At 36.9% G+C, this 24,089-nt stretch overlaps 1 protein-coding gene across 1 annotated transcript in view; it reads right to left on the bottom strand.

Moving 5' to 3' along the window:
• LOC148944625 (afadin- and alpha-actinin-binding protein-like) overlaps positions 1 to 24,089 on the bottom strand; it is a 51,064-nt gene that overhangs the window by 6,090 nt on the left and 20,885 nt on the right. The window contains exons 4-7 of the mRNA XM_089100394.1: positions 16,534 to 16,699; positions 10,951 to 11,104; positions 7,474 to 7,727; positions 5,058 to 5,275 (exon numbers count right to left, since the gene is read on the bottom strand). Coding sequence (XP_088956520.1) covers positions 5,058 to 5,275; positions 7,474 to 7,727; positions 10,951 to 11,104; positions 16,534 to 16,699 — 792 coding nt within the window. The remainder of the gene's footprint in view (positions 1 to 5,057; positions 5,276 to 7,473; positions 7,728 to 10,950; positions 11,105 to 16,533; positions 16,700 to 24,089) is intronic.

The following is a 24,089-nucleotide window of genomic DNA, read 5'->3' as shown; positions in this document are numbered from 1 at the left end:
TTAGCTCCAGAAAAGAGGGAAAAATTGATTTTTACAATTAGTGGAAATGGCAAAGTTGCTTTCGCTCTAAAAACATGCGACCGCTCGATTTTCCTAAAAAGACAGGTGACATACATAAGGGTCACATTAAAGCTGGAAAGCTTGCTGGGAAAAGAAAGCGCTGAAAACCACAGCTCTCTTATCCAGTATCAAAGGATGGTTAAAAAAGAACTGGGGCTTAGTTCCAAACCTAAATATAACTGCCATATGGAGTAGTGGCATGATTCAATTCAGCCCAGACAAAAAACCTATTAGCCCTTTAGTCAGAGGCAACGCTATGGCGTCAAAAACGATTGGAAGGCAACGAACACCCCTTCCACGCCCACCATTTCCCAAAACACATCCAATCAAAAGTTTTAGATAGCCATTTTGTTATACGTAGTTGATTTCCAGATAGAAATTATGTTTTTGAGGAGGACACTCCCCCACAGCCCTCAGGGCAAGGGTTGTAAGTTATGCCCTGGGGGCATATAAACTTTTTATAGAAAGCTTTGTCGTAGAAACTTCAAAAAAGGCTAATTCGATTGGAAATTTAAATGGCTAGTGCTCTTTTTAATAGTCGAAAATGATTGGAGGGCAACTAAACCCGCTTTTTTCCTAACTAACGCCCACCTTTTCCCCAAACACATCCAATCGAAATTTTGAGATAGCCATTTTGTTCAACATGGTTGAAAATTCTGGAAATTAGGTCTTTGAGGATGACAACCCCCTCCAGCCCTCAGGGCAAGGGTTACAAGTTATGCTCCTGGGATATTTAAGGTTTTTATAGAAAGCGTTGTTGCAGGATCTTCTAAAAGGGCTCCGTCGATTGGAACTTTAAAGGGATATTGTCCTTTTTAATAGTAAAAAGTGATTGGGGGGCAGCTAACACCCGTTTCGCGTCCACTATATCCCGAAACACATCCAATCAAAATTTTTAGATAGCCATTTTGTTCAGCGTAGTTGAAAGTTCTGGAAATTCTATCTTTGAGCATGGCACTGCCCCCCCCCCTCCACGGTCTTCAGGGCAAGGGTTATAAGTTATAGCTTCAGAGAGGGTTCATTTGATTGGAAATTAAAATTTCTAGTTCACTTTTAAGCGTCAAAAGATATTTGAGGGTAACCAGTTCCCCTCCCCCCCCACGCCCTTTTTTCCCTAATGCATCCGATAAAAATTTTGAGATAGCTATTTTGTTAAAAATAGTTCAAAGATCATATAAAAAAAAATCCGGTTTGGACACAAGCCCCCAGGGCCCAGGGGCAGGCGGTGTAAGTTATGACCTGGGAGCATATATGGTTTTTATGGAAGAGATTCTCGTATAAACTTCAAAGAGGGCTCATTTGATTGAAAATTGAAAGTTTTAGTTCACTTTTTGAGAGTCAAAAGAGATTGGGTGGCACCTAGCCCCCCCCTTCCACGCCCTTTTTTTCTCAAACCCATCTGATAAGAACTTTGAGATAGTCATTTTTAGAGAAATCGGGGTTGATACAGCCTCCCAGGGCCCGAAGGCAAGTCTTGTAAATAATCCCCTGAGTGAATATTTGGCTCATATGGCAAGGATACTCGTATAAACTTCAGAGAGGGATCATTTGATTGAAAACTGAAGATTCTAGTACCGTTTTTTAGACTAAAAAGGGATTGGTAGGCAACTAGCCCCCCCCCCCCCCACGCCCCTTCCCTCCCGAATGCATCCGATAAAAATTTTGAGATAGCTATTAAGTTAAAAATTGTTCAAAAGTCACATAACAAAAACTGAGGTGTCAACACAACCTCCCAGGGCCCGGGGGCAGGCGTTGTAAGTTATGCCCCGGGGCATATATGGTTCTTATGAAAGGGATACTCGTATAAACTTCAGAGAGGGCTCATTTGATTGGAAACTTAAAGCCCCTCCCCAACCCCCACGCCCCTTTTTCCCGAATACATCCGATAAAAAATTTGAGATAGCCATTAATTTAAAAATTGTTCAAAAGTCAGATAAAAAAATTCAGGTGTCGACACCCCCCCCCCAAGGCCCGGGGTTATAAGTTATGCCCTGGGACATATATGGTTCTTATGAAAGGGATGCTGGTATAAACTTCAGAGAGGGCTCGTTTGACTGGAAAGTGAAAGTTAGAGTTCACTTTTTTAAGAGTCAAAAGAGATCCGAGGGCAACTAGCCCCCCCGCGCTTTCTTTTTCCAAACCCATCTGATGAAAATTTTGAGATAGACATCTTGTTGTAAAAAATTAATTCAAAGGTCGGATAAGAAAAACTCCGGTGTCAATACAGCCCCACCCAGGGCCCGGGAGAAGGTGTTCTAAGTTATGCCCTAAGGGCATGTATGGTTCTTATGAAAGGGATGCTCTTATAAACTTCATAGAGGGCTCATTTGATTAGAAATTGAATGTTTTAGTTCACTTTTTAAGAGTTAAGAGATTTAAGGGCAACTAGCCCCCCCCCCATGCCTTTCTTTCCCACGACCCATCCGCTGCAAATTTTGAGATAGCCAGTTTTTTTTTAATTGTTCAAAAATTAGATAAAAAAACTCCAGTGTCAACATAAGCCCCAGGGCCCAGGGGGTAGGCGTTGTAAGTCCAGGGGGCGTGTATGGTTCTTACGAAAGGGATGCTCGTATAAACTTCAAAGAGATCTCATTTGATTGGAAATTGAAAGTTCTAGTTCACTTTTTAAGATTCAAAAGAGATCGGAGGGCAACTAGCTCCGCCCAACTTCCCCCCCCCCCCCTCCCCCCACACCCTTTTTTCCCCAAGCCTATCTGATAAAATTTTAAAAGTAGCCATTTCATTAAAAATAATTTGAAGGTCAGATAAGAAAAACTCCTGTGTCGACGCAATCCCCCTGGCCCGGAGGCAGGCGTTATAAGTAATGCTCTGGAGGCATACATCGTTTTTATGGAAGGGATGCTTGTATAAACTTCAGAGAGGGTTCATTTTATTGGAAACTGAAAGTTCTCGTTCACTTTTTAAGAGTTAAAAGAGATTGGAGGGCAACTAGCCCCCCCCCCTCAACGCCTTAAATGCATCAGATAAAAATTTTGAGGTATACATTTTGTTAAAAATCGTTCAAAGTTCAAATAACAACAAACTCCGGTGTCGACACCCCCCCCCCCCAGGGCCCAAGGGTCAGCGTTGTAAGTTATGTCCGGGGGGCATCTATGGTTGTTATGGAAGGGATGCTCGTATAAACTTCATAGACGGTTCATTTGATTGGAAATTGAAAGTTGTAATTCACTTTTTAAGAGTAAAAAGTGATCGGAGGGTAGCTAGCCTCCCCAGGGGGTCCATTTATTTTTTTTCCCAGAGGCACTTCATAAAGAAGGGGCCGTCGTATAAACTTCAAAGGGGGCTCATTTCGAAGCGGGCAAACTTTTTTCACTTTGATATTGTTACTTTGATACCAGTTTTGATACTTTGATGAACATTGGATTTTTTTTTTCAAAGTTTGATTTTGAAATAAGGAATTTTTGAAAACTTGAAACTTTTTGAAATAAAAAACGAACAAAATTAATTAAAAAAAAACTTTCCGAAAAATAAATTTGTCAAAGAAAATTAAAGGCAATTTTAAACTTAAGCTCAGCATATAAAAATACCTTTTAAAATTGAAACTCAAAACGACCAGAAATTACTATTAAAGAATAAATGAAACCCAATACCAACAGAAATTAAATAAACAATCATAGCAAAAAACATACAACAAGTAATAATATAAATGAATAAATAGATCTAAAAGCAAGTAATGCTTAGATTGAATATGTAAATCAAGCTTAAAACGAAAAAAAAAATTTCTATTTAAATATAAATGAAGATCAAAACAACAATAAATTAAATAAACAATCAATGCAAACAAACGTACAGTAGGTACTAACACAAATGAGTAAATCACTGTTAAAGCCACTGAAACTATATCTGAATATGCAAATAAAACTCGAAACGAACAAAAATCCCTACAAAGAATAGTTTGGGCATCATCTCCTTCTCTTACTATAAAAGTCTAAAACCTACTGCGTCATTGGCGCTTTACTGAAAACTATATGCTTCTTGAACAGTCTTTGAAAGTATGAACAACATCAAATTGAATATTTGATATATAATGATATTAGTTGTTGAAAGATACATCAGTTCAATAATTTATTTCACTCTAATTTTATTTTTATTTTCAATACTGAAAAAACTGGAAAAGAAAATATATGTAATATAATTCGTTTTCAGTGAAGCGCCAATGACGCAATAGGGTTTTGGTTTTTATTTACAGTTAAGGAAGGGGGCAGTATCCAAATTCTTGTTTGTAGTAAACTATATTCGTCTTGAACAACTTTAGAAAGAACTAATAAATTAAACTGAATATTTGATGCATAATGATATCAATTGCTGAAAGGTCATGAGTTCAAAATGTTACTATAATTTTAATGTTTATTTTCAATATTAAATACAAAAGAAAGTATTTGTAATAAAATTGGTTTTCAGTAAAGCGCCATTGACACAGTAGGTTTTAGACTTTTACAGTGAGAGAAGGAGGCGAAAAAAAAATATATATATAGCACTTTTCTGGTATAAGCAATTTTTTTCAGTCTTATCCCCTCCTCCAAATTTTTTTTTACATGCTTCCTCAAGCTCAGAAGCATTTCTGAGGCACAACGTAGCAACTTAATATGAAATGACCCGCACTTTCAACAAATTTTAAATTCAGAACCGTTTCTCACACAGATTTATTTTTTCTTAAAAAAAAATTCTTATTTTCTCTTATTTGTATTTTATTTATTTGTGATTTTTATCAAACATTCAGTAATATATCAAAGACTCCGCATTCAGTACTTTTTTTCAGATGGTTGGATATTTCAATGTCTTAGGTTTTAGCTTGACTCTGTTTTTGATATTTTGAATCAACATAAAAATTTTTCTGACGAGTAGTACGGTTGTGAACTTTATACGGTTACTGTATTGTCCTTTATCATTGCAAAAGCTATCACTGGTCAGCATAGCCGTGTAAGGCTTTTGAGAACAAAATCGATTGAGTTTGAGATATGAATGAGAAATAGAACCTTTTGTAATCCAATCCCAGTTCTAGATAAAGTTCTGGAGTAGATGGTGTTGCTATCGGAAGAGGATTTTGTTCTTCCCTTTCTTCGCTAGGTCTAAGCAGTACTGAAGGTAGAAAATCCCCACCTGGGGTACGGGTCTTGGCTTTCCTTACAGGTGGAGTCTGAGCCAGGAAATATTGTCGCAAAGCTTCATTACGATCCCTCTCAAATTCCGCTTTCTAAAAAGAATTTTTTATTAAAAAAAATCATTTCCCTCAATAAATAAAAACATAAACAATTATTTTATAGCACTTGTATAATAGGCCAAATTACCTATAGAATCATTACAACTAGCATCACTATAGGGCTGGAAACTAACTTAACTACATATTTCTTTGATAGACACGAATTTTTGGTCCGTTTACATGTTGAAAACGTCAGAGCATTTTACTAGCTGACGGTTACTACTACATATTACTCCAATTAGTAGCTCTCTATTACAAATACTGAATAATACTAGTACTACATTCTTTTGATTGATTTGAGACTATTACTTAAATTATGTCACCCACTTTCAAACTTGCGTCAACCAGTTGTAGAGAGGAACGAAGCGGAGGGATCGCGGGCAGCCACCCCGAAATCCCAGATTTTGTAGATTTTCTGGGCGCTTTTAACTCAAAATATAATTTTTTTTTTATTATTGCGTCTCCCGGAAAATTTTGTTTATTATCGCCACCCCCCCCCCCCCACTTCCACCCGAAAAACTCCTGCTCATGTGCCTGACCATCTATGCCATGGTTCTTTTGTAGTCGCTTAGGAATACTTACACAGAGACACAAATTTATATTTTGGTCATATTTCTCTTCCGCAAACAGAACTAATCACAAGCTCATATAAATTTATCTTCAATATGTTCCGCCAAAGGCTTTCAAAAAGAAAGCATCACGTGTTAAACCTGTTTACTAAAATTTCTACTAGACAGGACCAGAAATGGTTTGCTAAATATCCTTCTGGCGGTTTTTGATCAAATAGAAACAGCAGTGTTGTCAATTTAATAAATCTTATGCCTAAAAATCAACCCAAAAATGGTTCGGACCATCATAGTAAAATACACGAGATGGTATAGTAGATAAATCCTGTCAGGCACGCAGACCCTCCCGAAAATGTAAACAACTTACCACTTTCGTATAATTAAGTGAGTTTTCTTGTAATTCATATAATTTTGTGGCTTTCAACTTCTTCCAAAACCTATTATGATAAAACCTAGTATGTAACTTAAGACACTTACATATTTATCATACTACTCTCTCTCTCTTCTGTCTTTTACTTGAGAATTTCTGTGCTTCAAAATGAACTGAAGCACATTGATAACTTAAGAGAGAGAGAGAGAGAGAGAGAGAGAGAGAGAGAGAGAGAGAGAGAGAGAGAGAGAGAGAGAGAGAGAGAGAGAGAGAGAGAGAGAGAGAGAGAGAGAGAGAGAGAGAGAGAGAGAGAGAGAGAGAGAGAGAGAGAGAGAGAGAGAGAGAGAGAGAGAGAGAGAGAGAGAGAGAGAGAGAGAGAGAGAGAGAGAGAAAGAGAGAGAAAGAGAGAGAGAGAGAGAGAGAGAGAGAGAGAGAGAGAGAGAGAGAGAGAGAGAGAGAGAGAGAGAGGGTTATTCGATTTTATAATAATCGATTTAATTGCTAAATGACAGTCATGACTCAAAATGTCAATCGATGGTTGATGCGTAGCAATGTAAAAGGGATTGTTTACATCAATGCCAATAGAAAGGTTAATACAGCAAGCAAGGTGAATATCAGAAATTGTAAATTCGAATAACTGGTTATAAGGTTATAGGGTACAGACTCGCCCCGGGATTTCTTTCAATCCTTCCGCTTTCTATCTCTGAAACATTAGACTTTTGCCTGTGAATCCCCAGCTAAATTGAAGACTAAACAATACTTGCATTTTTGCCTTAGCTCGAGGGAGCTGTACTTAAAAAGATGTTGTTGTATTTTTCAATATCTAAGTTGTTGTTCTCTGCCCTTTTAATCCCCAAGAGAAAACGCCTTGTAAGTAATCCAAGTCAGTCTATGCACCAGCAGATGAAGCCCTCAAGAACAGGTTTAGCCTCAGCTTTGAAATTTGCGATTGGAACTAGAACCTAAGTGGAATGTTTATAAAAACACCTTATAAGCAAGCCTGCCACCCCAAAGGAGAGGGAGAGGTTAGGCGCATGCTAAAACGTCACAATCCTTCTATGAAGAGAAAGTAATCATGACCACTTTGAAAAAGAAAGCAATCACCTCTTTAACAAGTCTTTAACATTTCCTTCTATGAAGAGAAAGTAATCATGACCACTTTGAAAAAGAAAGCAATCACCTCTTTAACAAGTCTTTAACATTTCCTTCTATGAAGAAAAAGTAATCACGACCACTTTGAAAAAGAAAGCAATCACCTCTTTAACAAGTCTTAGCAGTCCTTCTGTATAAACCTTCCGTTCATTTTCTAGAGCATCCTTCTTATCTTTCACAATCTTCAGCTCCTTCTTCAGAGTTTCCTTCCCTTGAAGGATATCAACTTCTTCCAACAGTCCAACATCTGAGGTAGTTAAATTAATGATTATTTTCTCTTTGACATCAATAAGAAAGTGCAATTTCTCTAATTCATCCTTCAACTGATTAACAAGAGGTAAATCCTGAAGCCTTTCTTCTAAAAATAAATGCAACGAATAGTTCATTACTGAAAAATAAAAATGTGAGGATAAAATAATGCTACATACAGCCTAATGGCCTGATCGCAAAGACTAATTTTTGAATTTGGGGAAAGATCCCAAATAAGGAAAAAGAAGCTGTTTTAAACACTTCTTCAGGTTTTAAACGTTTCTTTGTTTTAAACGTCCAAACAATATATTAGCATAACACCTTAACTAAATAAAACCGAAAAAAATCATTAACGATAAATAGAACGATAGGATAACATTAAGAATACTTCTTTTTATTTAGAACACACTTTTTTTTCTACAGTGATTTGAACTAAGACAAATTCTTGAAGTAAAGGATTCAACATACACTGTACAAGCAAAATGAAGGATTTTTATTTTATATATATATATTTTTTTACAATAAATAGCAGTTTGTAATCTTTGGTTGCAAATTAGTAACAATAATTCCTTCTTTGATTAAAAAGAAAAATAATTCTTCCATTTCATCGTTTAATCTGTCACAACGGACTTTTTTTTACAGCAGGAGTCACAGCAAAATAAGTATGTCTCATTTAGGCATATTACCTTCCAAAATCAGGAAAAATTTTCGTAAATAAGAGAAACATTGTCACCCCCATCAAATGACCACTCATTACACTTGAGTTCAAATTGATAGCTAAAACAAAAGTTTTCCTTGTAAAACAGTCCTTTCACAATAAGAGGGGAGCTATCCCCCCTCCTTCAGCATCGATGTTGCACGTCCAGTTCAAATACATTTTTCAAAATGAACGGAGGTAAGAATTTAAATACCTTCCATGGAGAGTTGACAATTTAGGCGTAAAAATTCAGTTTTTGAGGCTTTATCTCCCCTTCCTCATCAATAATACGATTCACTGATTTCCCCACTAATAGCATGTGCGTAGCTTTGCACTGTTCTATAACTGTTAGTTTTACTGAAAACAGTCTATAGTAATGGCTCATTTTTATGAGATGGATGTTTGTTTAGAGACGAGTGCACAAACACGCGCCAGCTTGGCCTCTGAAACTGAAAGGCTATATAATAGGTTTTCAATGGTTCTAAGCAAATTAGCTATTTTAGAATTTTTCCCGGCGATATTTGTACCAATTAAGGCAAAAACTGTCGTTTTGTGGGACAGAACAGCAGAAATCATTACTTTGCAGAAGCATTATCTCTTTCTTGCTAAGAAATGGCACTAGAAATTTAAATTTTAGCTCGAGTAAGCCCTTTCCCAATAAGCTAAAGCTACTGGTTAGATACGATAAAGCGAAAAGATTCTTAGATGTATGAATTTTTATGAAAATTTGTTTTTAAGAGCATGGCTTACTATACAGAAAAAAGAAATTTCTTCTTTTTATTTTTAGGTCTTATCGGAACCAATGGCTTGCTAGAAAGTACAATGTCACATATATTATTCCCTATCAATTATATTATTGATATTATGTTATGTGATTATTATTCTATTATTCTTCAATTTTTATTTTTATTCAATATTATTATGATATTATATTATCCTTCAATTGTTTGAGTCACAGATTAAGTAAAAATGCTCCTTTTGCGCTAGGGCCTTACCATCCTCTCATCCGCCTATATAGTTAGTGTGCGTTGTCATTTTTTTCTTTTTTTCTGTTACTCCATTCCCTTCGGGTTATAAATAAATTATTATTATTATTATTATAGCCAAAAGTCACTCTTTAATAACAGTTGGTTACCACCAACTGTTTGATTCTGAACTAGAATGGAATTCCAAATGTTTTGATATCCATCAGCGATCGGTGTGGACCCAGCTTCCAACCTTAATAGTTTCCTCTACCCCAGATTGCTCATACGCATTTTTTTTCAAGAACGTTCAGACATTAGATATACCCTTCTTACCATTTTCACTGTTTAAAATAGTGCAAACAATCAGAGTCACACAGTTAGGCCTATAGATTAGAATCAAAAATTTTTTTTCTAGTCCCACAGAGGATTAGAGAGTCAGAACTTTTAGGCGGATTGTAGAGAAAGTTTGGCCCCCCTCAACCTTCCGATTCAAAAATCGAGGTCCACTCCTCCCAACACTCCCTGAAGGTTTCAAACTCATCCCTCAAGCAGTTCCCGAGATATTGTGCTAACAATATTTTGATAGCCCGACAACGCATAATGTATTTTAATTTATATCGCTACTACACCGAGAATATATTCTAAGTCCCATAGGAATTTATAGTGAAAGGACTTTTAGAAGGATCGGAGAAAAAGAATTTATAGCCCCACCCTATAACATGATTTTCAAGTAACTTTTCCCCTCTTTCACCCGCAACCACAAGAAAGTTTAATTCCATTTCCCAAGCCCCTCTGGAGACATTACGGATATGCTATTTTGATAGCCTGAGTACATAGTCCATGTTTCGATTTACTTCTGCCCCTCTCCAATCCCAAGTCAAAATTCAGGATCCACTTAGCCCCCCTCACCACAAGACTCCCTGAAATTTTCAATTTGTCCCCCCCCCCAAGCCATTTTCAAAATATTGCAAACGCGTACTTTGAAAACTCGGGTGCAAATGACGTCTTTTCATTTACTTAGATATGCATGTTGTTTCAGGAGTATATCCTGGAAACTCTGGGAAATCTCAACCTAGCGAACAATCTCCTAGAGTTCTAAGCCAATCGGCTAACCAGGAATACACATACCCACCTTTTCGACTAAACCTACCAGTGAACAATAGGTAACTTACACAACTTAAGATCCCTACACCTGGGGCTACGGGTCATATCAACCTCCGAGGCATACTTATCTGACCCTTTGACTATTCTGGACAAAACGACTATTTAAAAACTTTAATCCGATACCATTAGTGGTTGGAGATGTACCCAGGGGCGAAAAAGGGCACAAAAGGAGAGCTGGTTGCCCTCTAATTACTTTCATTCCGGAGAAAGGGTAATAGAATTTTAATTCCAATCGAACGAGCCTCTTCCAAAGTTTTTTGACCACACCTTCCACAAAAAGTGGTTGAAAAAACAACAGCAAATAAATAAAAATATTATATAGCAGGCACTTTACTAAGGCAACGTTAGTGTGTTGCTCCAAATCTGTAACGCCAAAGCGTCGCCTCTTATTTGTAAAAGCAAGGAAACGAGCCATGATTAAAGCAAAATCCAAAATGTTTAAAATCCAACAAATAGTAAAACACAATGTTATTTAGCCCAGAGAAGAAAAATAAATGAGAACTTACTGCAAAAGCTATAGCTGATGATTTTCTTCAACCTCATTAGTAATTCATTTAAAAAGTTAGTGCTTCTTTCTTCATGTAAATCAAAGTCGACAGAAAACTCTTGTATATCAACTGATAGAAAAGCTTCATCTTCAGAAATGACATGATTATCCTTCTAAAAAATAAATGTAGTGGAATAAATAAAGCTCTAACCACATCTCCCCACAACAAATCCTAAATTTTTACAAAACTCTTAATTCGTCTTCAAAATTTCTCGGCAACAGCTTAGAAATAAATTTTTATGCGTCTATAAATTTAATTGAAAAGGAAACGAAATGAAAGACATAAAAACGAAATATAGGACATATAAACACATATAAAGACATATAAACGTGAAATAAATATTTCGATATGTGCCAAAATTAAATTGGATTTATAATTCTAAGAATTTATAATAGCAAGAATCGTTTTTCTTACGGGTTTTACTTGAGTAAAAACTCCTTAAGGCCACTTGTTTTGCATTTACTACAAACAAATACAATAAAAAACAAAATAACCGTGGAGAAATGTCAATAGATAGAAATTAACAAACGTGCTAAAACTTGACCTAAATAGTTTAAGCACACTTCTTTATAAAAATCCAAAAGTAAATAACCTTAATTTTCTGAGATTAAGAAGGGGGGGGGGGATTTCAGGTACAAAACATTGACCTTAATTTTGAAGGTCTGCCAGAGCCTAGTTTTCATAGAAAACAATAGATAGTGTTCAATGCTCTTTCACTAATGATGAACTTGATTCAATCAGTTCCCCTCACTCTTTGCATACAACTATGATAATTCTTTTTTCTGCTTATTCTTCCTTTTAATCCTCGTCCTCGTCACTCAAAATTGTCTATGGCAGCTTTTGTCACAGCTAAAATGAACACTGAAATTTCGCTATTCTAGTTCAAAGATTATCGGCATTTGTATAACTAGAATGAGTGGTCGAAAGAGAAGTAAATCCCCTCTCCCCAACTAGCTCCCCAACATAAGTTCAACACTATCTAGGGAATCTTTTTCAATGAGGAATTACTAAAATATGCACAACTACATTGTTTCAGAGGGCTTCATCGCTTTTTGAAAATACTAAAACATTCTTTACGAATTCATAGTAATCAGCAACTTAATACATTCAGATTCTCTTTACTATAAATTTACTCTTTTACTCTCTGTTTGACTACGACAGATCAATGTATTAAAAGTGTTATAACTATCGCACTAGAAATCATTCTAGTTGACAGATGGGAAACAGGATGCGTTGTGTACAAACAAAAAACGCGCAAAATGTAAAAAAATGAATGTGTTGAGTGAACTAAATGTTGAAGACGTTTCTGTTTAAGCGACACTTTTTTTTCCTGTTTATAATAACCGAAGCCAATATATGAGTTGTCACTATTAGGAAGTTTCGTGAAAGTTTTGAAGCCAATCCCCCTTACTCCCTCAATCAGGAAGGCGTTAGGTCCGCCCAAGTCGGAGATACCAGGAAAATATAAGGACTCTTTCTATTTTCCCCTTTAAAAGGGAAATTTAGTCTTTTTAAACCTAACCTGAACATAAGGCTTTGTCTACCAAATTCATCTTGCTAATTTTTTTTCTTCATTATGCAGCATGCATTGAAATGCAACCACAAATATATGTCCTCCAAATTCTGATACCTTGTAGTATTCATAAATACATTACTTTTTTCGTCAAACAGAACAAACCCTCTTTCCAAATATAAAAACCACTACCATTGAAATTATCCCCCCCCCATCTGTAGTGCCTAAATATAAATAAAAACTAGACCCCAAGTTTGCTACTTTCGTTTGTTTGCATTATTTTTGGTACTTACTTCTCATTAATAGTGGGTTCATGATTGCAAAATACCAATTTGAAAAACAAAAGAATAAATCAGTAACATCTTATATAGAACCTAGGGGTTTAGGGGGTGGGGAGTTATTGAGAACAGCTAAAATAGTACCAACTATCTAATATAAAAAGTCCACTGAAAGGAGGAGGGGATAAACGAATTTAATTGTTATAATAAAATTTTTCACACATTTTTAGTACCTTCATAAATTTAGGTGTCTTAGCACCAGGGCGAATTAAACCCACTGTACACATTTAGTGCTGGCCTTATATGGGTTCTATCAAACAGGTTACAAACTGAGAACCCCATTGTTTCTCTTACCTTCTGAATCTAGAAGCTTCATGAAAGAAGTTAAACTCTCGGAAAACGTGGATAGTCCAATCTACAGACAATTATTCAATTACCTTCAAGTCTGAACTACTTTCAACCACTACCTTCAAACTGTGAATCTGGTTTCTCTTATTTCGTGAATCTAGCAGCTCTATAAAAAAAAGTAAGAGTCCCGGAAAACCAGGACATTGCAATCTACTTAAAATTCTTCAACTACTTTCAACTGTGAACTACCTTCAACCAGAACCTTTAAAACAATTATTCAATTACCTTCAATTCTGAACTACTTTCAACCACTACCTTAAAACTCTGAATCTGGTTTCTCTTATTTCGTGTATCTAGCAGCTCTATAAAATAAAAGTAAGAGTCCCGGAAAACCAGGACATTGCAATATACTTAAAATTCTTCAACTACTTTCAAGTGTGAGCTACCTTCAACCAGAACCATTAAAACAAATATTCAATTACCTTCAATTCTGAACTACTTTCAACCACTACCTTAAAACTCTGAATCTGGTTGTTTCTCATATTTCGCGAATATAGCAGCTTTATAAAATAAGCAAGAGTCCCAGAAATTCAGGACATTGCAATCTACTTAAAATTCTTCAACTACTTTCAACTATGAACTACCTTCAACCAGAACCTTTAAAACAATTATTCAATTACCTTCAATTCTGAACTTCTTTCAACCACTACCTTAAAACTCTGAATCTGGTTGTTTCTCCTATTTCGCGAATATAGCAGCTTTATAAAATAAGTACGAGTCCCAGAAATTCAGGACATTGCAATCTACTAAAAATTCTTCAACTACTTTCAACTGTGAACTACCTTCAACCCAAACCTTCAAAGTGTGAATCTGATTGTTTCTCTTACCTCGTGAATTTAGCAACTCCATAAAATAATCAAGTCCCGGAAAACCAGGACATTGCGATCTACATAAAATTCTTCAACTACTTTCAACTGTGAACTACCTTCTACCCAAACCTTCAAAGTGTGAATCTGATTGTTTCTCTTACCTCGTGAATCTAGCAGCTCCATAAAATAATCAAGTCCCGGAAAACCAGGACATTGCGATCAACATAAAATTCTTCAACTACTTTCAACTGTGAACTACCTTCTACCCAAACATTCAAAGTGTGAATCTAATTGTTTCTCTTACCTCGTGAATTTAGCAACTCCATAAAATAATCAAGTCCCGGAAAACCAGGACATTGCGATCAACATAAAATTCTTCAACTACTTTCAACTGTGAACTACCTTCTACCCAAACCTTCAAAGTGTGAATCTGATTGTTTCTCTTACCTCGTGAATCTAGCATCTCCATAAAATAATCAAGTCCCGGAAAACCAGGACATTGCGATCTTCATAAAATTCTTCAACTACTTTCAACTGTGAACTACCTTCTACCCAAACTTCAAAGTGTGAATCTGATTGTTTCTCTTACCTCGTGAATCTAGCAGCTCCATAAAATAATCAAGTCCCGGAAAACCAGGACATTGCGATCTACATTAAATTCTTCAACTACTTTCAACTGTGAACTACCTTCTACCAAAACCTTCAAAGTGTGAATCTGATTGTTTCTCTTACCTCGTGAATCTAGCAGCTCCATAAAATAATCAAGTCCCGGAAAACCAGGACATTGCGATCAACATAAAATTCTTCAACTACTTTCAACTGTGAACTACCTTCTACCCAAACCTTCAAAGTGTGAATCTAATTGTTTCTCTTACCTCGTGAATCTAGCAGCTCCATAAAATAATCAAGTCCCGGAAAACCAGGACATTGCGATCAACATAAAATTCTTCAACTACTTTCAACTGTGAACTACCTTCTACCCAAACCTTCAAAGTGTGAATCTGATTGTTTCTCTTACCTCGTGAATCTAGCATCTCCATAAAATAATCAAGTCCCGGAAAACCAGGACATTGCGATCTTCATAAAATTCTTCAACTACTTTCAACTGTGAACTACCTTCTACCCAAACCTTCAAAGTGTGAATCTGATTGTTTCTCGTACCTCGTGAATTTAGCAACTCCATAAAATAATCAAGTCCCGGAAAACCAGGACATTCTGATCTACATAAAATTCTTCAACTACTTTCAACTGTGAACTACCTTCTACCAAAACCTTCAAAGTGTGAATCTGATTGTTTCTCTTACCTCGTGAATCTAGCAGCTCCATAAAATAATCAAGTCCCGGAAAATCAGGACATTACGATCTACATAAAATTCTTCAACTACTTTCAACTGTGAACTACCTTCAACCCAAACCTTCAAAGTGTGAATCTGATTGTTTCTCTTACCTCGTGAATCTAGCAGCTCCATAAAATAATCAAGTCCCGGAAAACCAGGACATTGCGATCAACATAAAATTCTTCAACTACTTTCAACTGTGAACTACCTTCTACCCAAACCTTCAAAGTGTGAATCTAATTGTTTCTCTTACCTCGTGAATCTAGCAGTTCCATAAAATAATCAAGTCCCGGAAAACCAGGACATTGCGATCTACATAAAATTCTTCAACTACTTTCAACTCTGAACTACCTTCCACTACAAGCTTCAAACTGTGAATCTGATTGTTTCTCCTATTCCCCGAATATACCAGCTCCGGTAAATATGTCAAGCTCTCAGAAAACCTGAACACTTTAATCTACACAAGCATCTAACTACCTTTAACTGCGAACTACCTTCAGTCACTATCTTCAAAAAATAAAATTGGATTGTTTCTATTATATCCTGAACCCAGTACCTTCATAAAATAAGTCAAATTCACGGAAAACGTTAATACTACTATCTGCACAAAGTGACAGAAAGAGCGCAGCTAGATTACTAAATTGTTAAGAAATGGAAGCATATTTTGAAATAATTCGTCTTTCAAGGATGAAAATTAACTTTGGGTGCGTTTTGACAGTCAATTACCATATCTATAATCATTTTCGTTCCAGAATACATAATCATCGTCACAGAACCGTTAAGATCCTTACAATTTTCTTATTATCCTTGAAGACATCACTAATTATAATTGCATTTAATAAAAGAAACATTTAAACATAAAGTCGATTCAAAACCCAGATACGGAAGTCCCTTTCCCTGAATTATCAGCATTTGATACATGCAGGTTTTTGCACCCTTTTATGTAATTGTTACAAAGTTTTCCTAGGTTAGAAAAGGTAAGGTTTTAGAATGAGTACCCCTTATACTCTGTCTTAGCAAAGTTCACAAACTAAATGAAAGGCTTTGTGAGCCTTGGAACAATTTTTAAAAGGACCGCCATGTAAGGAATTCGAGAACCTTTGAAAACTTCTGATTTAGCACATCAGCTTTCAAAGTTAGCAAAAAGCCTTTTCTATTTTAATCCTATTCAGAATAGAACTGTGTATTCAATATACCTGTCCGAGTTCACACTTGAGATGATCTTGACCAAACTTGACCAATTCAAACAACGTTCTTCCTAGATTAATTAATATTGTAGAAAGTCTTTCTGTGTGTTGGGAGATACTCTGCAGTTTCCTGTTCAAACTTTGAACTGAAAGCATCCATTTTTCTTCTTGAAGCCTGTAAAAAAGATATATATATATATATATATATATATATATATATATATATATATATATATATATATATATATATATATATATATATATATATATATATATATATATATATATATATATATATATATATATATATATATATACATATATACATCAGGGCTCCTATTCACATTTCCACTCTAAAAAAGTTGAAAAAGTGACTTATGGCACGAAAACAGTGACCAAAATAATATCAGTTTATAGGGTCAGAAGTACATCTTCATCGTTTATTTCTATTTACTTCACATATAAAGGTACAATGAACTACAGATAGGAACAAAAAATTACCTTTGATAGGAGAAAAAAAAAATAAATTAGATACATGTATCAAACTAAACGGCGTCACCGAGCATGAGATCAGTTCTCCTTAGACTTCTTTTTCAGCAGCAAGGTGATGCGTTTGCTTTTGTTTATGAATGTTATCAATTTTTTTCTGTAGCTGAAACGTCGTTGGTATGACAGTTCAGTTAATCTCTTATTACCCGAGAAATTTCCAGGATAGGCTGGGGGACTCTGATTTCATCCAGACTATTTCGGTCGATCATTCAGTATATCAACTCCCTCTTTTAACAAACTGTCGGCAATGTTTTGTTTTGACGCACGTCTTTCTCGTTGTGTTTGTAGGTCTAACTGTAGATTCGACAGTTTTTCCTTTCTTTTTTCTAGCTGTTATAGCAGTTTAACTTCTTCTTGGTAAGATTCTCGCTTCCTTCGTATAGCCCCTTCTTGAGCTTTCTCACGTTCACGCTGAGCTATAAGATGGTTATAGTAACTAGCTCGAGCTCCCCGTACAAGCTTGATCAGCTCATGTGTGATAGGAACGCTCTCGGGTTTGCTTCCAGACATTTTCAACCCATCAGCAACTGTCAGCTTCGCAATCAATATTTTTTCTTTCTCATTCCTGTTCTCTATTCAGATATAATCTTTCTTGATAGTGAGAAACCCCTCTCAACATTTGCACTTCCATGATATAAACAAAGTGCTGCTTTGACAACGCGTGCAAGATTTCGGTACTTATACTTCCTAAACGAATCTTCACGACGCAGCAAATTCACCCAATATTCGTCAACTCTAGTCATAGCAGCCAAGTTTTGATCATTCTCAAGGTGAATGAACTTCCACTCGTCATCCAAAACATCTAATCTTGAGACACCAGCTTACAATTTCGAAGCTATAAAGCCAATATCTTTCAAACTTGTCACTGTTTTCTCTTTGTGGGACGAAAGCATCTGAAGCTCTTCGGGAGTCTGGCAGAGTTGCTATTCGAGAAGATGTCTTTTAGCAAGCAGGAAGCTGAAGTTTTGAAGTGTTGACGTACCCTCATTAAAAAATACTTTTTATGACGTTCTTCGACATCTTTCAGGTAATCATAAGACAACACGATGTACACTAGGCCCTTCATATTTGACGAATTATCAAGAAATTTAGCATTTAGCCTCTTAGCCATTGCTTCAACACATTTTTCGTTCAAAATCCGTCCAGAAAAAGCACTAGTGTGACCTCCCTTAGCTCCGCAAACAAGAGATGGATCAGTGGTTCGTCGCGCTGAAATTTTTCAGTGAACTCTGTGAAGTAGTCAGCACTGTCCACAACAAAGTGCAACTCTGTCTTCAAGGTTAGACTCTTAAGCAGATTTGCAATCAACAGATACGAGTTCGAATTCATAATTCTTTCGCTTTTTCTTATGGATAAACTTAAAAAGTTCTCAATCAATAGTTCCCATTCCAAAAGAACCCTTCACAAAGCTGGGCCAAGTGTAAGCCATCTGGCGGGCACGTGATTTATAAACCGTACAGTTGTTCCATTCATTTCTTGTTGTATCTTCTGAAAGTCCTCTAATATAGCCGGCCAGCCCCAAAATTAATAGTACATTGCGATCATTAACTGTGAAACATTGTCCACAAAAGCTTCTAGTCCCTTTTAGAAAGCATTAAGGACAACATAGACCCTGCATTTCCCAATATCTAACAATCCTTTGCTTTGATTTTGTTATTTGAACATTTTTATTGTTCATCAAGCGCCAAACGTTTTTATTGACGAAAGGTCTGTCACTCCTAATCAAGGTTTTTTAGGCTTAAATTGACTTCATCAATTGCCTTCATAAGCTCACGTTTAAAATCTTCTGCTTTTAGGTGACCAATGAAATAGGTAGCTAAGTGACGACTGACAACCCTGCCAACTTTCTCAGACGAGAATCTGACTCAAACCTGAAGCTCTTTCTTACTAGCTTCGTTTGTCGTCTCATCAAACTCGATACCGTAGTAGGCACCATTTAGAACATCCTCTTAAAAAGAGGCGACAAAGCGTCGGTTATAAGGCATGTAAGCTTACTAGCTCCAAGAGCAAAGTCCTTGGGCATCCCATCCCAAACATTTTTGGAAGGTAGTTGCGATACCATCAAAAGATAAAGCAGGAAGATTCAACGAGATCATTTTCAGCGCCCAGATAAGTTCCGCTTTCCTTCAAACAAACGAAGGGTAAGTGAGAGTTAGAAGGCAAAGAGTATCCACTAGCGTTAGCGTGAGAAGGTACTCCCATCCGTAGTTGCAAGGATTTAATTTATTGCACACGTTTTACTGATGACCTTCTCTTCTAGCATGCTGTTCCAGAGCTTGTATGCCTTTTGAGCAGATCAATGTACAGATATGCAAGAAGCAAGAAAATGCAGCAGGATCCCTGAGCACTTCAGTACACCAATCTTTAAAGTGTCAACTAGTGGGATCATGTTTTGACAGCCGTTCCTTCAAATATCTACTCTTTCCAATTGTGCAGGTCTCACTTCAGTATGAAATCATTGAAAAAAGAAAAGTAAATTAAAATATAAGCTCAATTTTATGTGAAAATCAAAAACAGAAATTATGTTTACTTTATCACAGGTTTGGTCGAGAAAAACCTTATTTCCGTGAAAATTGCCATCTTTACAAGCATCAAAGTTACAGATGTAAGATTATTTAGAAAGCTTTATATTTAATGAGGGATCAGATGTGCCACCAGATCGAAACTCGTGAATAAGGAACAGAACAGGTTAAGCATGAAAAACTACTAAGGGGAAGGCAAATGGGATCAACCTTTGAATTACATTTATACTACACAAACTGATCTCTAGCTACCTCCTTTTAAAAAGACATCAGGTAACAGCCTAATCTCAGACTCCAGTGTCAAGGGTCGTCAATCCCTTTCACTGCTCTCCCTTACATGGAACAGCTTTACGTAAAAAAGACAACAAAAAAACAACAGGATAGAAATTCCAAGGAATACAAGAAGACATCCCTCAGCCATTTATGCTACGGTGATGACAAAGTCTTCCGTTGTTGAAATTATACCAAGTAGAGATGATGAGCAGCGCTGTAGCCTTACCGTTTAGGTGGAAAATCAAAATTGGAACTTACCTTGTCAGCTGCCAATGTTACATCTGTCCACAAAAAAGCACCTGAGCTGATATATATTTAAGTGAGAATAGTGTCTAAAAGTGAAAACCGCGCAGTGCAAAAAAAATGACCCTTTTCTCTCAAATCATCCCACTCTAAATAGTTTTGCATTCGCCAGGAAGCACAAATTCTTGAAAAAAAATTTCGCAATCATAGGCAGCGGGCTAGCGCTGCCTAAGTAAAGAACGATGTGGCTACAATGTTTGTTTTTTTTCCGACAGGGCACTTCGTATCAAAGGAGTTGTCGTAAAAACTTCGAAAAGGGCTCATTCGATTGGAAATTGGGGCGGCTATTGCCCTTTTAAATAGTCGAAAGTGATTGGAGGGCAACTAGCCCCTCCCCCCCACGCCCATCATTCCCCCAAACAAATCCAATCAAAATTTTCAGATAGCTATTTTGTTCAGCGTAGTTGATTTCGAGATAGAAAATATCTTTTTGAGGAGGACACTCCCCCACAACCCTCGGGGCAAGGGTTTTAAGTTATGCCCTGAGTGCATATAAGGTTTTTATAGAAGGCGTTGTCGTATAAACTTCAAAATAGGCTCATTCTATTGGAAATTTGAAGGGCTCGTACCCTTTTTAATAGTCAAAAGTAATTGGAGGGCAACCAACCCCCCCCCCCCGCCCAGTATTCCCCCAAATAAATCCAATAAAAATTTTAAGATAGCCACTTTGTTCAGCGTAGTTAATTTCCAGATAGAAAATATGTTTTTGAGGAGGAAACTCCCCCACAACCCTCAGGGCAAGGGTTTTAAGTTATGCCCTGGGGGCTTATAAGGTTTTTATAGAAGGCGTTATCGTAGAAACTTCAAAACAGGCTCATTCGATTGGAAATTCGAAGGGCTAGTACCCTTTTTAATAGTCGAAAGTGATTGAAGGGCAACAAGCCCCCCCCCCACGCCCATCACTCCCACAAACATATCAAATAGAACTATAGAGTGAGTCAATTCATAAGGCATAGTCGATGCCCTCTTAGAGAATAGAAAGATAACCAAATCACTCTTTTACGACCCTTGGGCGCAAAATTTTGAGCTATACCATGAAGGCATATAAGGACAATGGTGGAGCAGTTCACTATTTATTATTTTTTTCCTTTAGAGCTGGGCACTTAACATGGAAGAGGTTGTCGTAAAAACTTCAAAAGGGGCTCATTCAAATGGAAATCGATAGTTCTAGTGCCCTTTTTTAATAGTTGAAAGCGATTTGAGGACAAATAGCCCCCCCCACGCCTATCATTCCCCCAAACACACTCAATCAAAATGTTGAGGTAGTCATTTTGTTCAGCGTAATGGATTTCCAGATAGAAAATATGTTTTTGAGGAGGACACTCCCCCTCAACCCTCGGGGCAAGGGTTTTAAGTTATGCCCTGGGGGCATATAAGGTTTTTATAGAAGGCGTTGTCGTAAAAACTTCAAAAAAAAGCTCATTCGATTAGAAATTCAAAGGGCTAGTGCCCTTTTTAATAGTAGAAAGTGATTGAGGGGCAACTAGCCCCCCCCCCTTCCACGCCAATCATTCCCCCAAACACATCCAATCGAAATTTTGAGATAGCCATTTTGTTCAGCGTAGTTGATTTCCAAACAGAAAAAAAAGTTTTTGAGGAGGACACTCCCCCACAACCCTCAGGTTTTAAGTTACGCCCTGGGGGTATATAAGGTTTTTATAGAAGGCGTTTTCGTAAAAACTTCAAAACAGGCTCATTCGATTGGAAATTTGAAGGGCTAGTATCCTTTTTAATAGTCGAGAGTGATTGGAGGGCAACTAACCCCCCCACGCCCGTCATTCCCCCAAACACATCCAATCAAAATTTTGAGATAGCCATTTTTCTTCAGCGTAATTGATTTCCACATAGAAAGTATGTTTTTGAGGAGGACACTCCCCCACAACTCTCGGGGCAAGGGTTTTAAGTTATGCCCTGGGGGCATATAAGGTTTTGATAGAAGGTGTTGTCGTAGAAACTTCAAAAAAAGCTAATTCGATTAGAAATTAGAATTAGAAATTCGATTAGAAATAGTAGAAAGTGATTGAAGGGCAACTAGCCCCCCCCCCCACGCGCATCATTCCCCCAAAAACATCCAATCAAAATTTTGAGATAGCCATTTTGTTCAGCATATTAGATTTCCAGATAGAAACATATTTTTGAGGAGGAAACTCCCCCACAACCCTCTGGGCAAGGGTTATAAGCTATGCCCTGGGGGCTAATACGGTTTTTATAGAAGGCGTTGTCGTAGAAACTTCAAAAAAGGCTCATTTGATTGGAAATTCAAAGGGCTAGTGCACTTTTTAATAGTCAAAAGTTATTGGAGGGCAACTAACCCCCCCCCCCCACGCCCATCATTCCCCCAAACAAATTCAATCAACATTTTGAGATAGCCACTTTGTTCAGCGTAGTTGATTTCCAAGATAGAAAATATGTTTTTGAGGACGACACTCCGCCACAGCCCTCAGGGCAAGGGTTTGAACTTATGCCCTGGGGGCATATAAGGTTTTTATAGAAGATGTTGATGTAGAAACTTCAAAAAAAGCTCATTCGATTGCAAATTCAAAGGGCTAGTGCCCTTTTTAATAGTCGAAAGTGATTGGAGGGCAACTAGCCCCCCCCCTCCCACGCCCCTCATTCCCCCAAACACATCCAATAAAAATTTTTAGATAGCCATTTTGTTCAGCGTAGTTGATTTAAAGATATAAAATATGTTTTTGAGGAGGACACTCCCCCAAAACCCTCAGGGCAAGGGTTATACGCTCATTTTATCCGAAGTCATCCAATCAAATTTTTGAGATAGCCATTTTGTTCAGCATAGTCGAAAATCTAATAAATATGTCTTTGAGGATGATTTAATCACCCACAGTTTCCGGGGAGAGGGCTGCAAGTTATGAACTTTGCCCATTGTTTACATATTAAATAAAAAAAGACACAAGTTTTTTCAACTGAAAGTAAGGAGCAACATCAAAAATTAAAAAGAAACAGAAATTTTTACGAGGGGGTTCGCCCCCTTGTCAATACCTCGCTCTTTACGCTGAAGTTCGAATTTTGTTCGAATAACAAATCCCTGAATCACAAAGGCCGTTTAATTAGAATAGATAGCTCTTTTGATTGTACTAAAAAAAACGAGGTATTGACTAGGGGGCGAACCCCCTCATATACGTAATAATTTCTGTTCGTTTTAAGTTTTAATGCTGCTCCTTACTTTCAGTTGAAAACTTGTTTTTTTTTATTTAATATATAGCTAGGATCGACGCTTTTCATAAATTAACACTAATCAAGATATTAGTTACCATTACTGAATCAGCTACAAATTGAAATTTTTTCTCGCGAGCCATTTTTTTTAACGCGTTTTTAATTTTTGGTAATTATGGGCCGTGGTTCGATCTTTTACTAAGTTGCAGCTACTGCTACAATCCTGACAATACAACTAGAATCCTATTATAACCACCATTCTAATATAAGCAAGATTTATAAGCTTTACCAGAAGCAAAACTTACTAAAATGCCACTCCGCCCGAGCCAAAGCTATCATCTTACGAGTAAAATTTAGACGACATGCGACAGCAATCTTCCCAGTTCAACGTATAGTCTGATAATATCTGCTTTGTTAGAAAGCACTTCATGATTTTCGCAGCCAGGCATGTGCGTATACTTTCAGGAACATAGGCTCCCCCCAAAAATTTAAAAATTTTCCTGATAGTTTTTGGGTCCTATTCGTTGAGTGTGTCCAAACCACCCCAAATGGGTGCAGGAAAACAAAAGATCCCTCAATTATTGTAAATGGTAAAACACTTTCTAGTTTGAAGCCACGGATTCTATAGTTTGACTGGTCTACAATTGTTAAGAGCAGTGAAGACCCTAATAAAACAAAATGGATCTTTGGTATCTGCAGCTAAAATTCTTTTTGAGGAGTGTTGTACTGGTAATTTGACATCAT

This window comes from Artemia sp. Qi Xiang Cuo, chromosome 14, assembly GCF_049724085.1.
Source record: "Artemia sp. Qi Xiang Cuo chromosome 14, ASM4972408v1, whole genome shotgun sequence".
NCBI lineage: Eukaryota > Metazoa > Arthropoda > Branchiopoda > Anostraca > Artemiidae > Artemia > Artemia sp. Qi Xiang Cuo.
The sequence above is the reverse complement of the archived record's forward strand: the minus strand, read 5'-3'. Positions and strand labels throughout refer to the sequence as shown.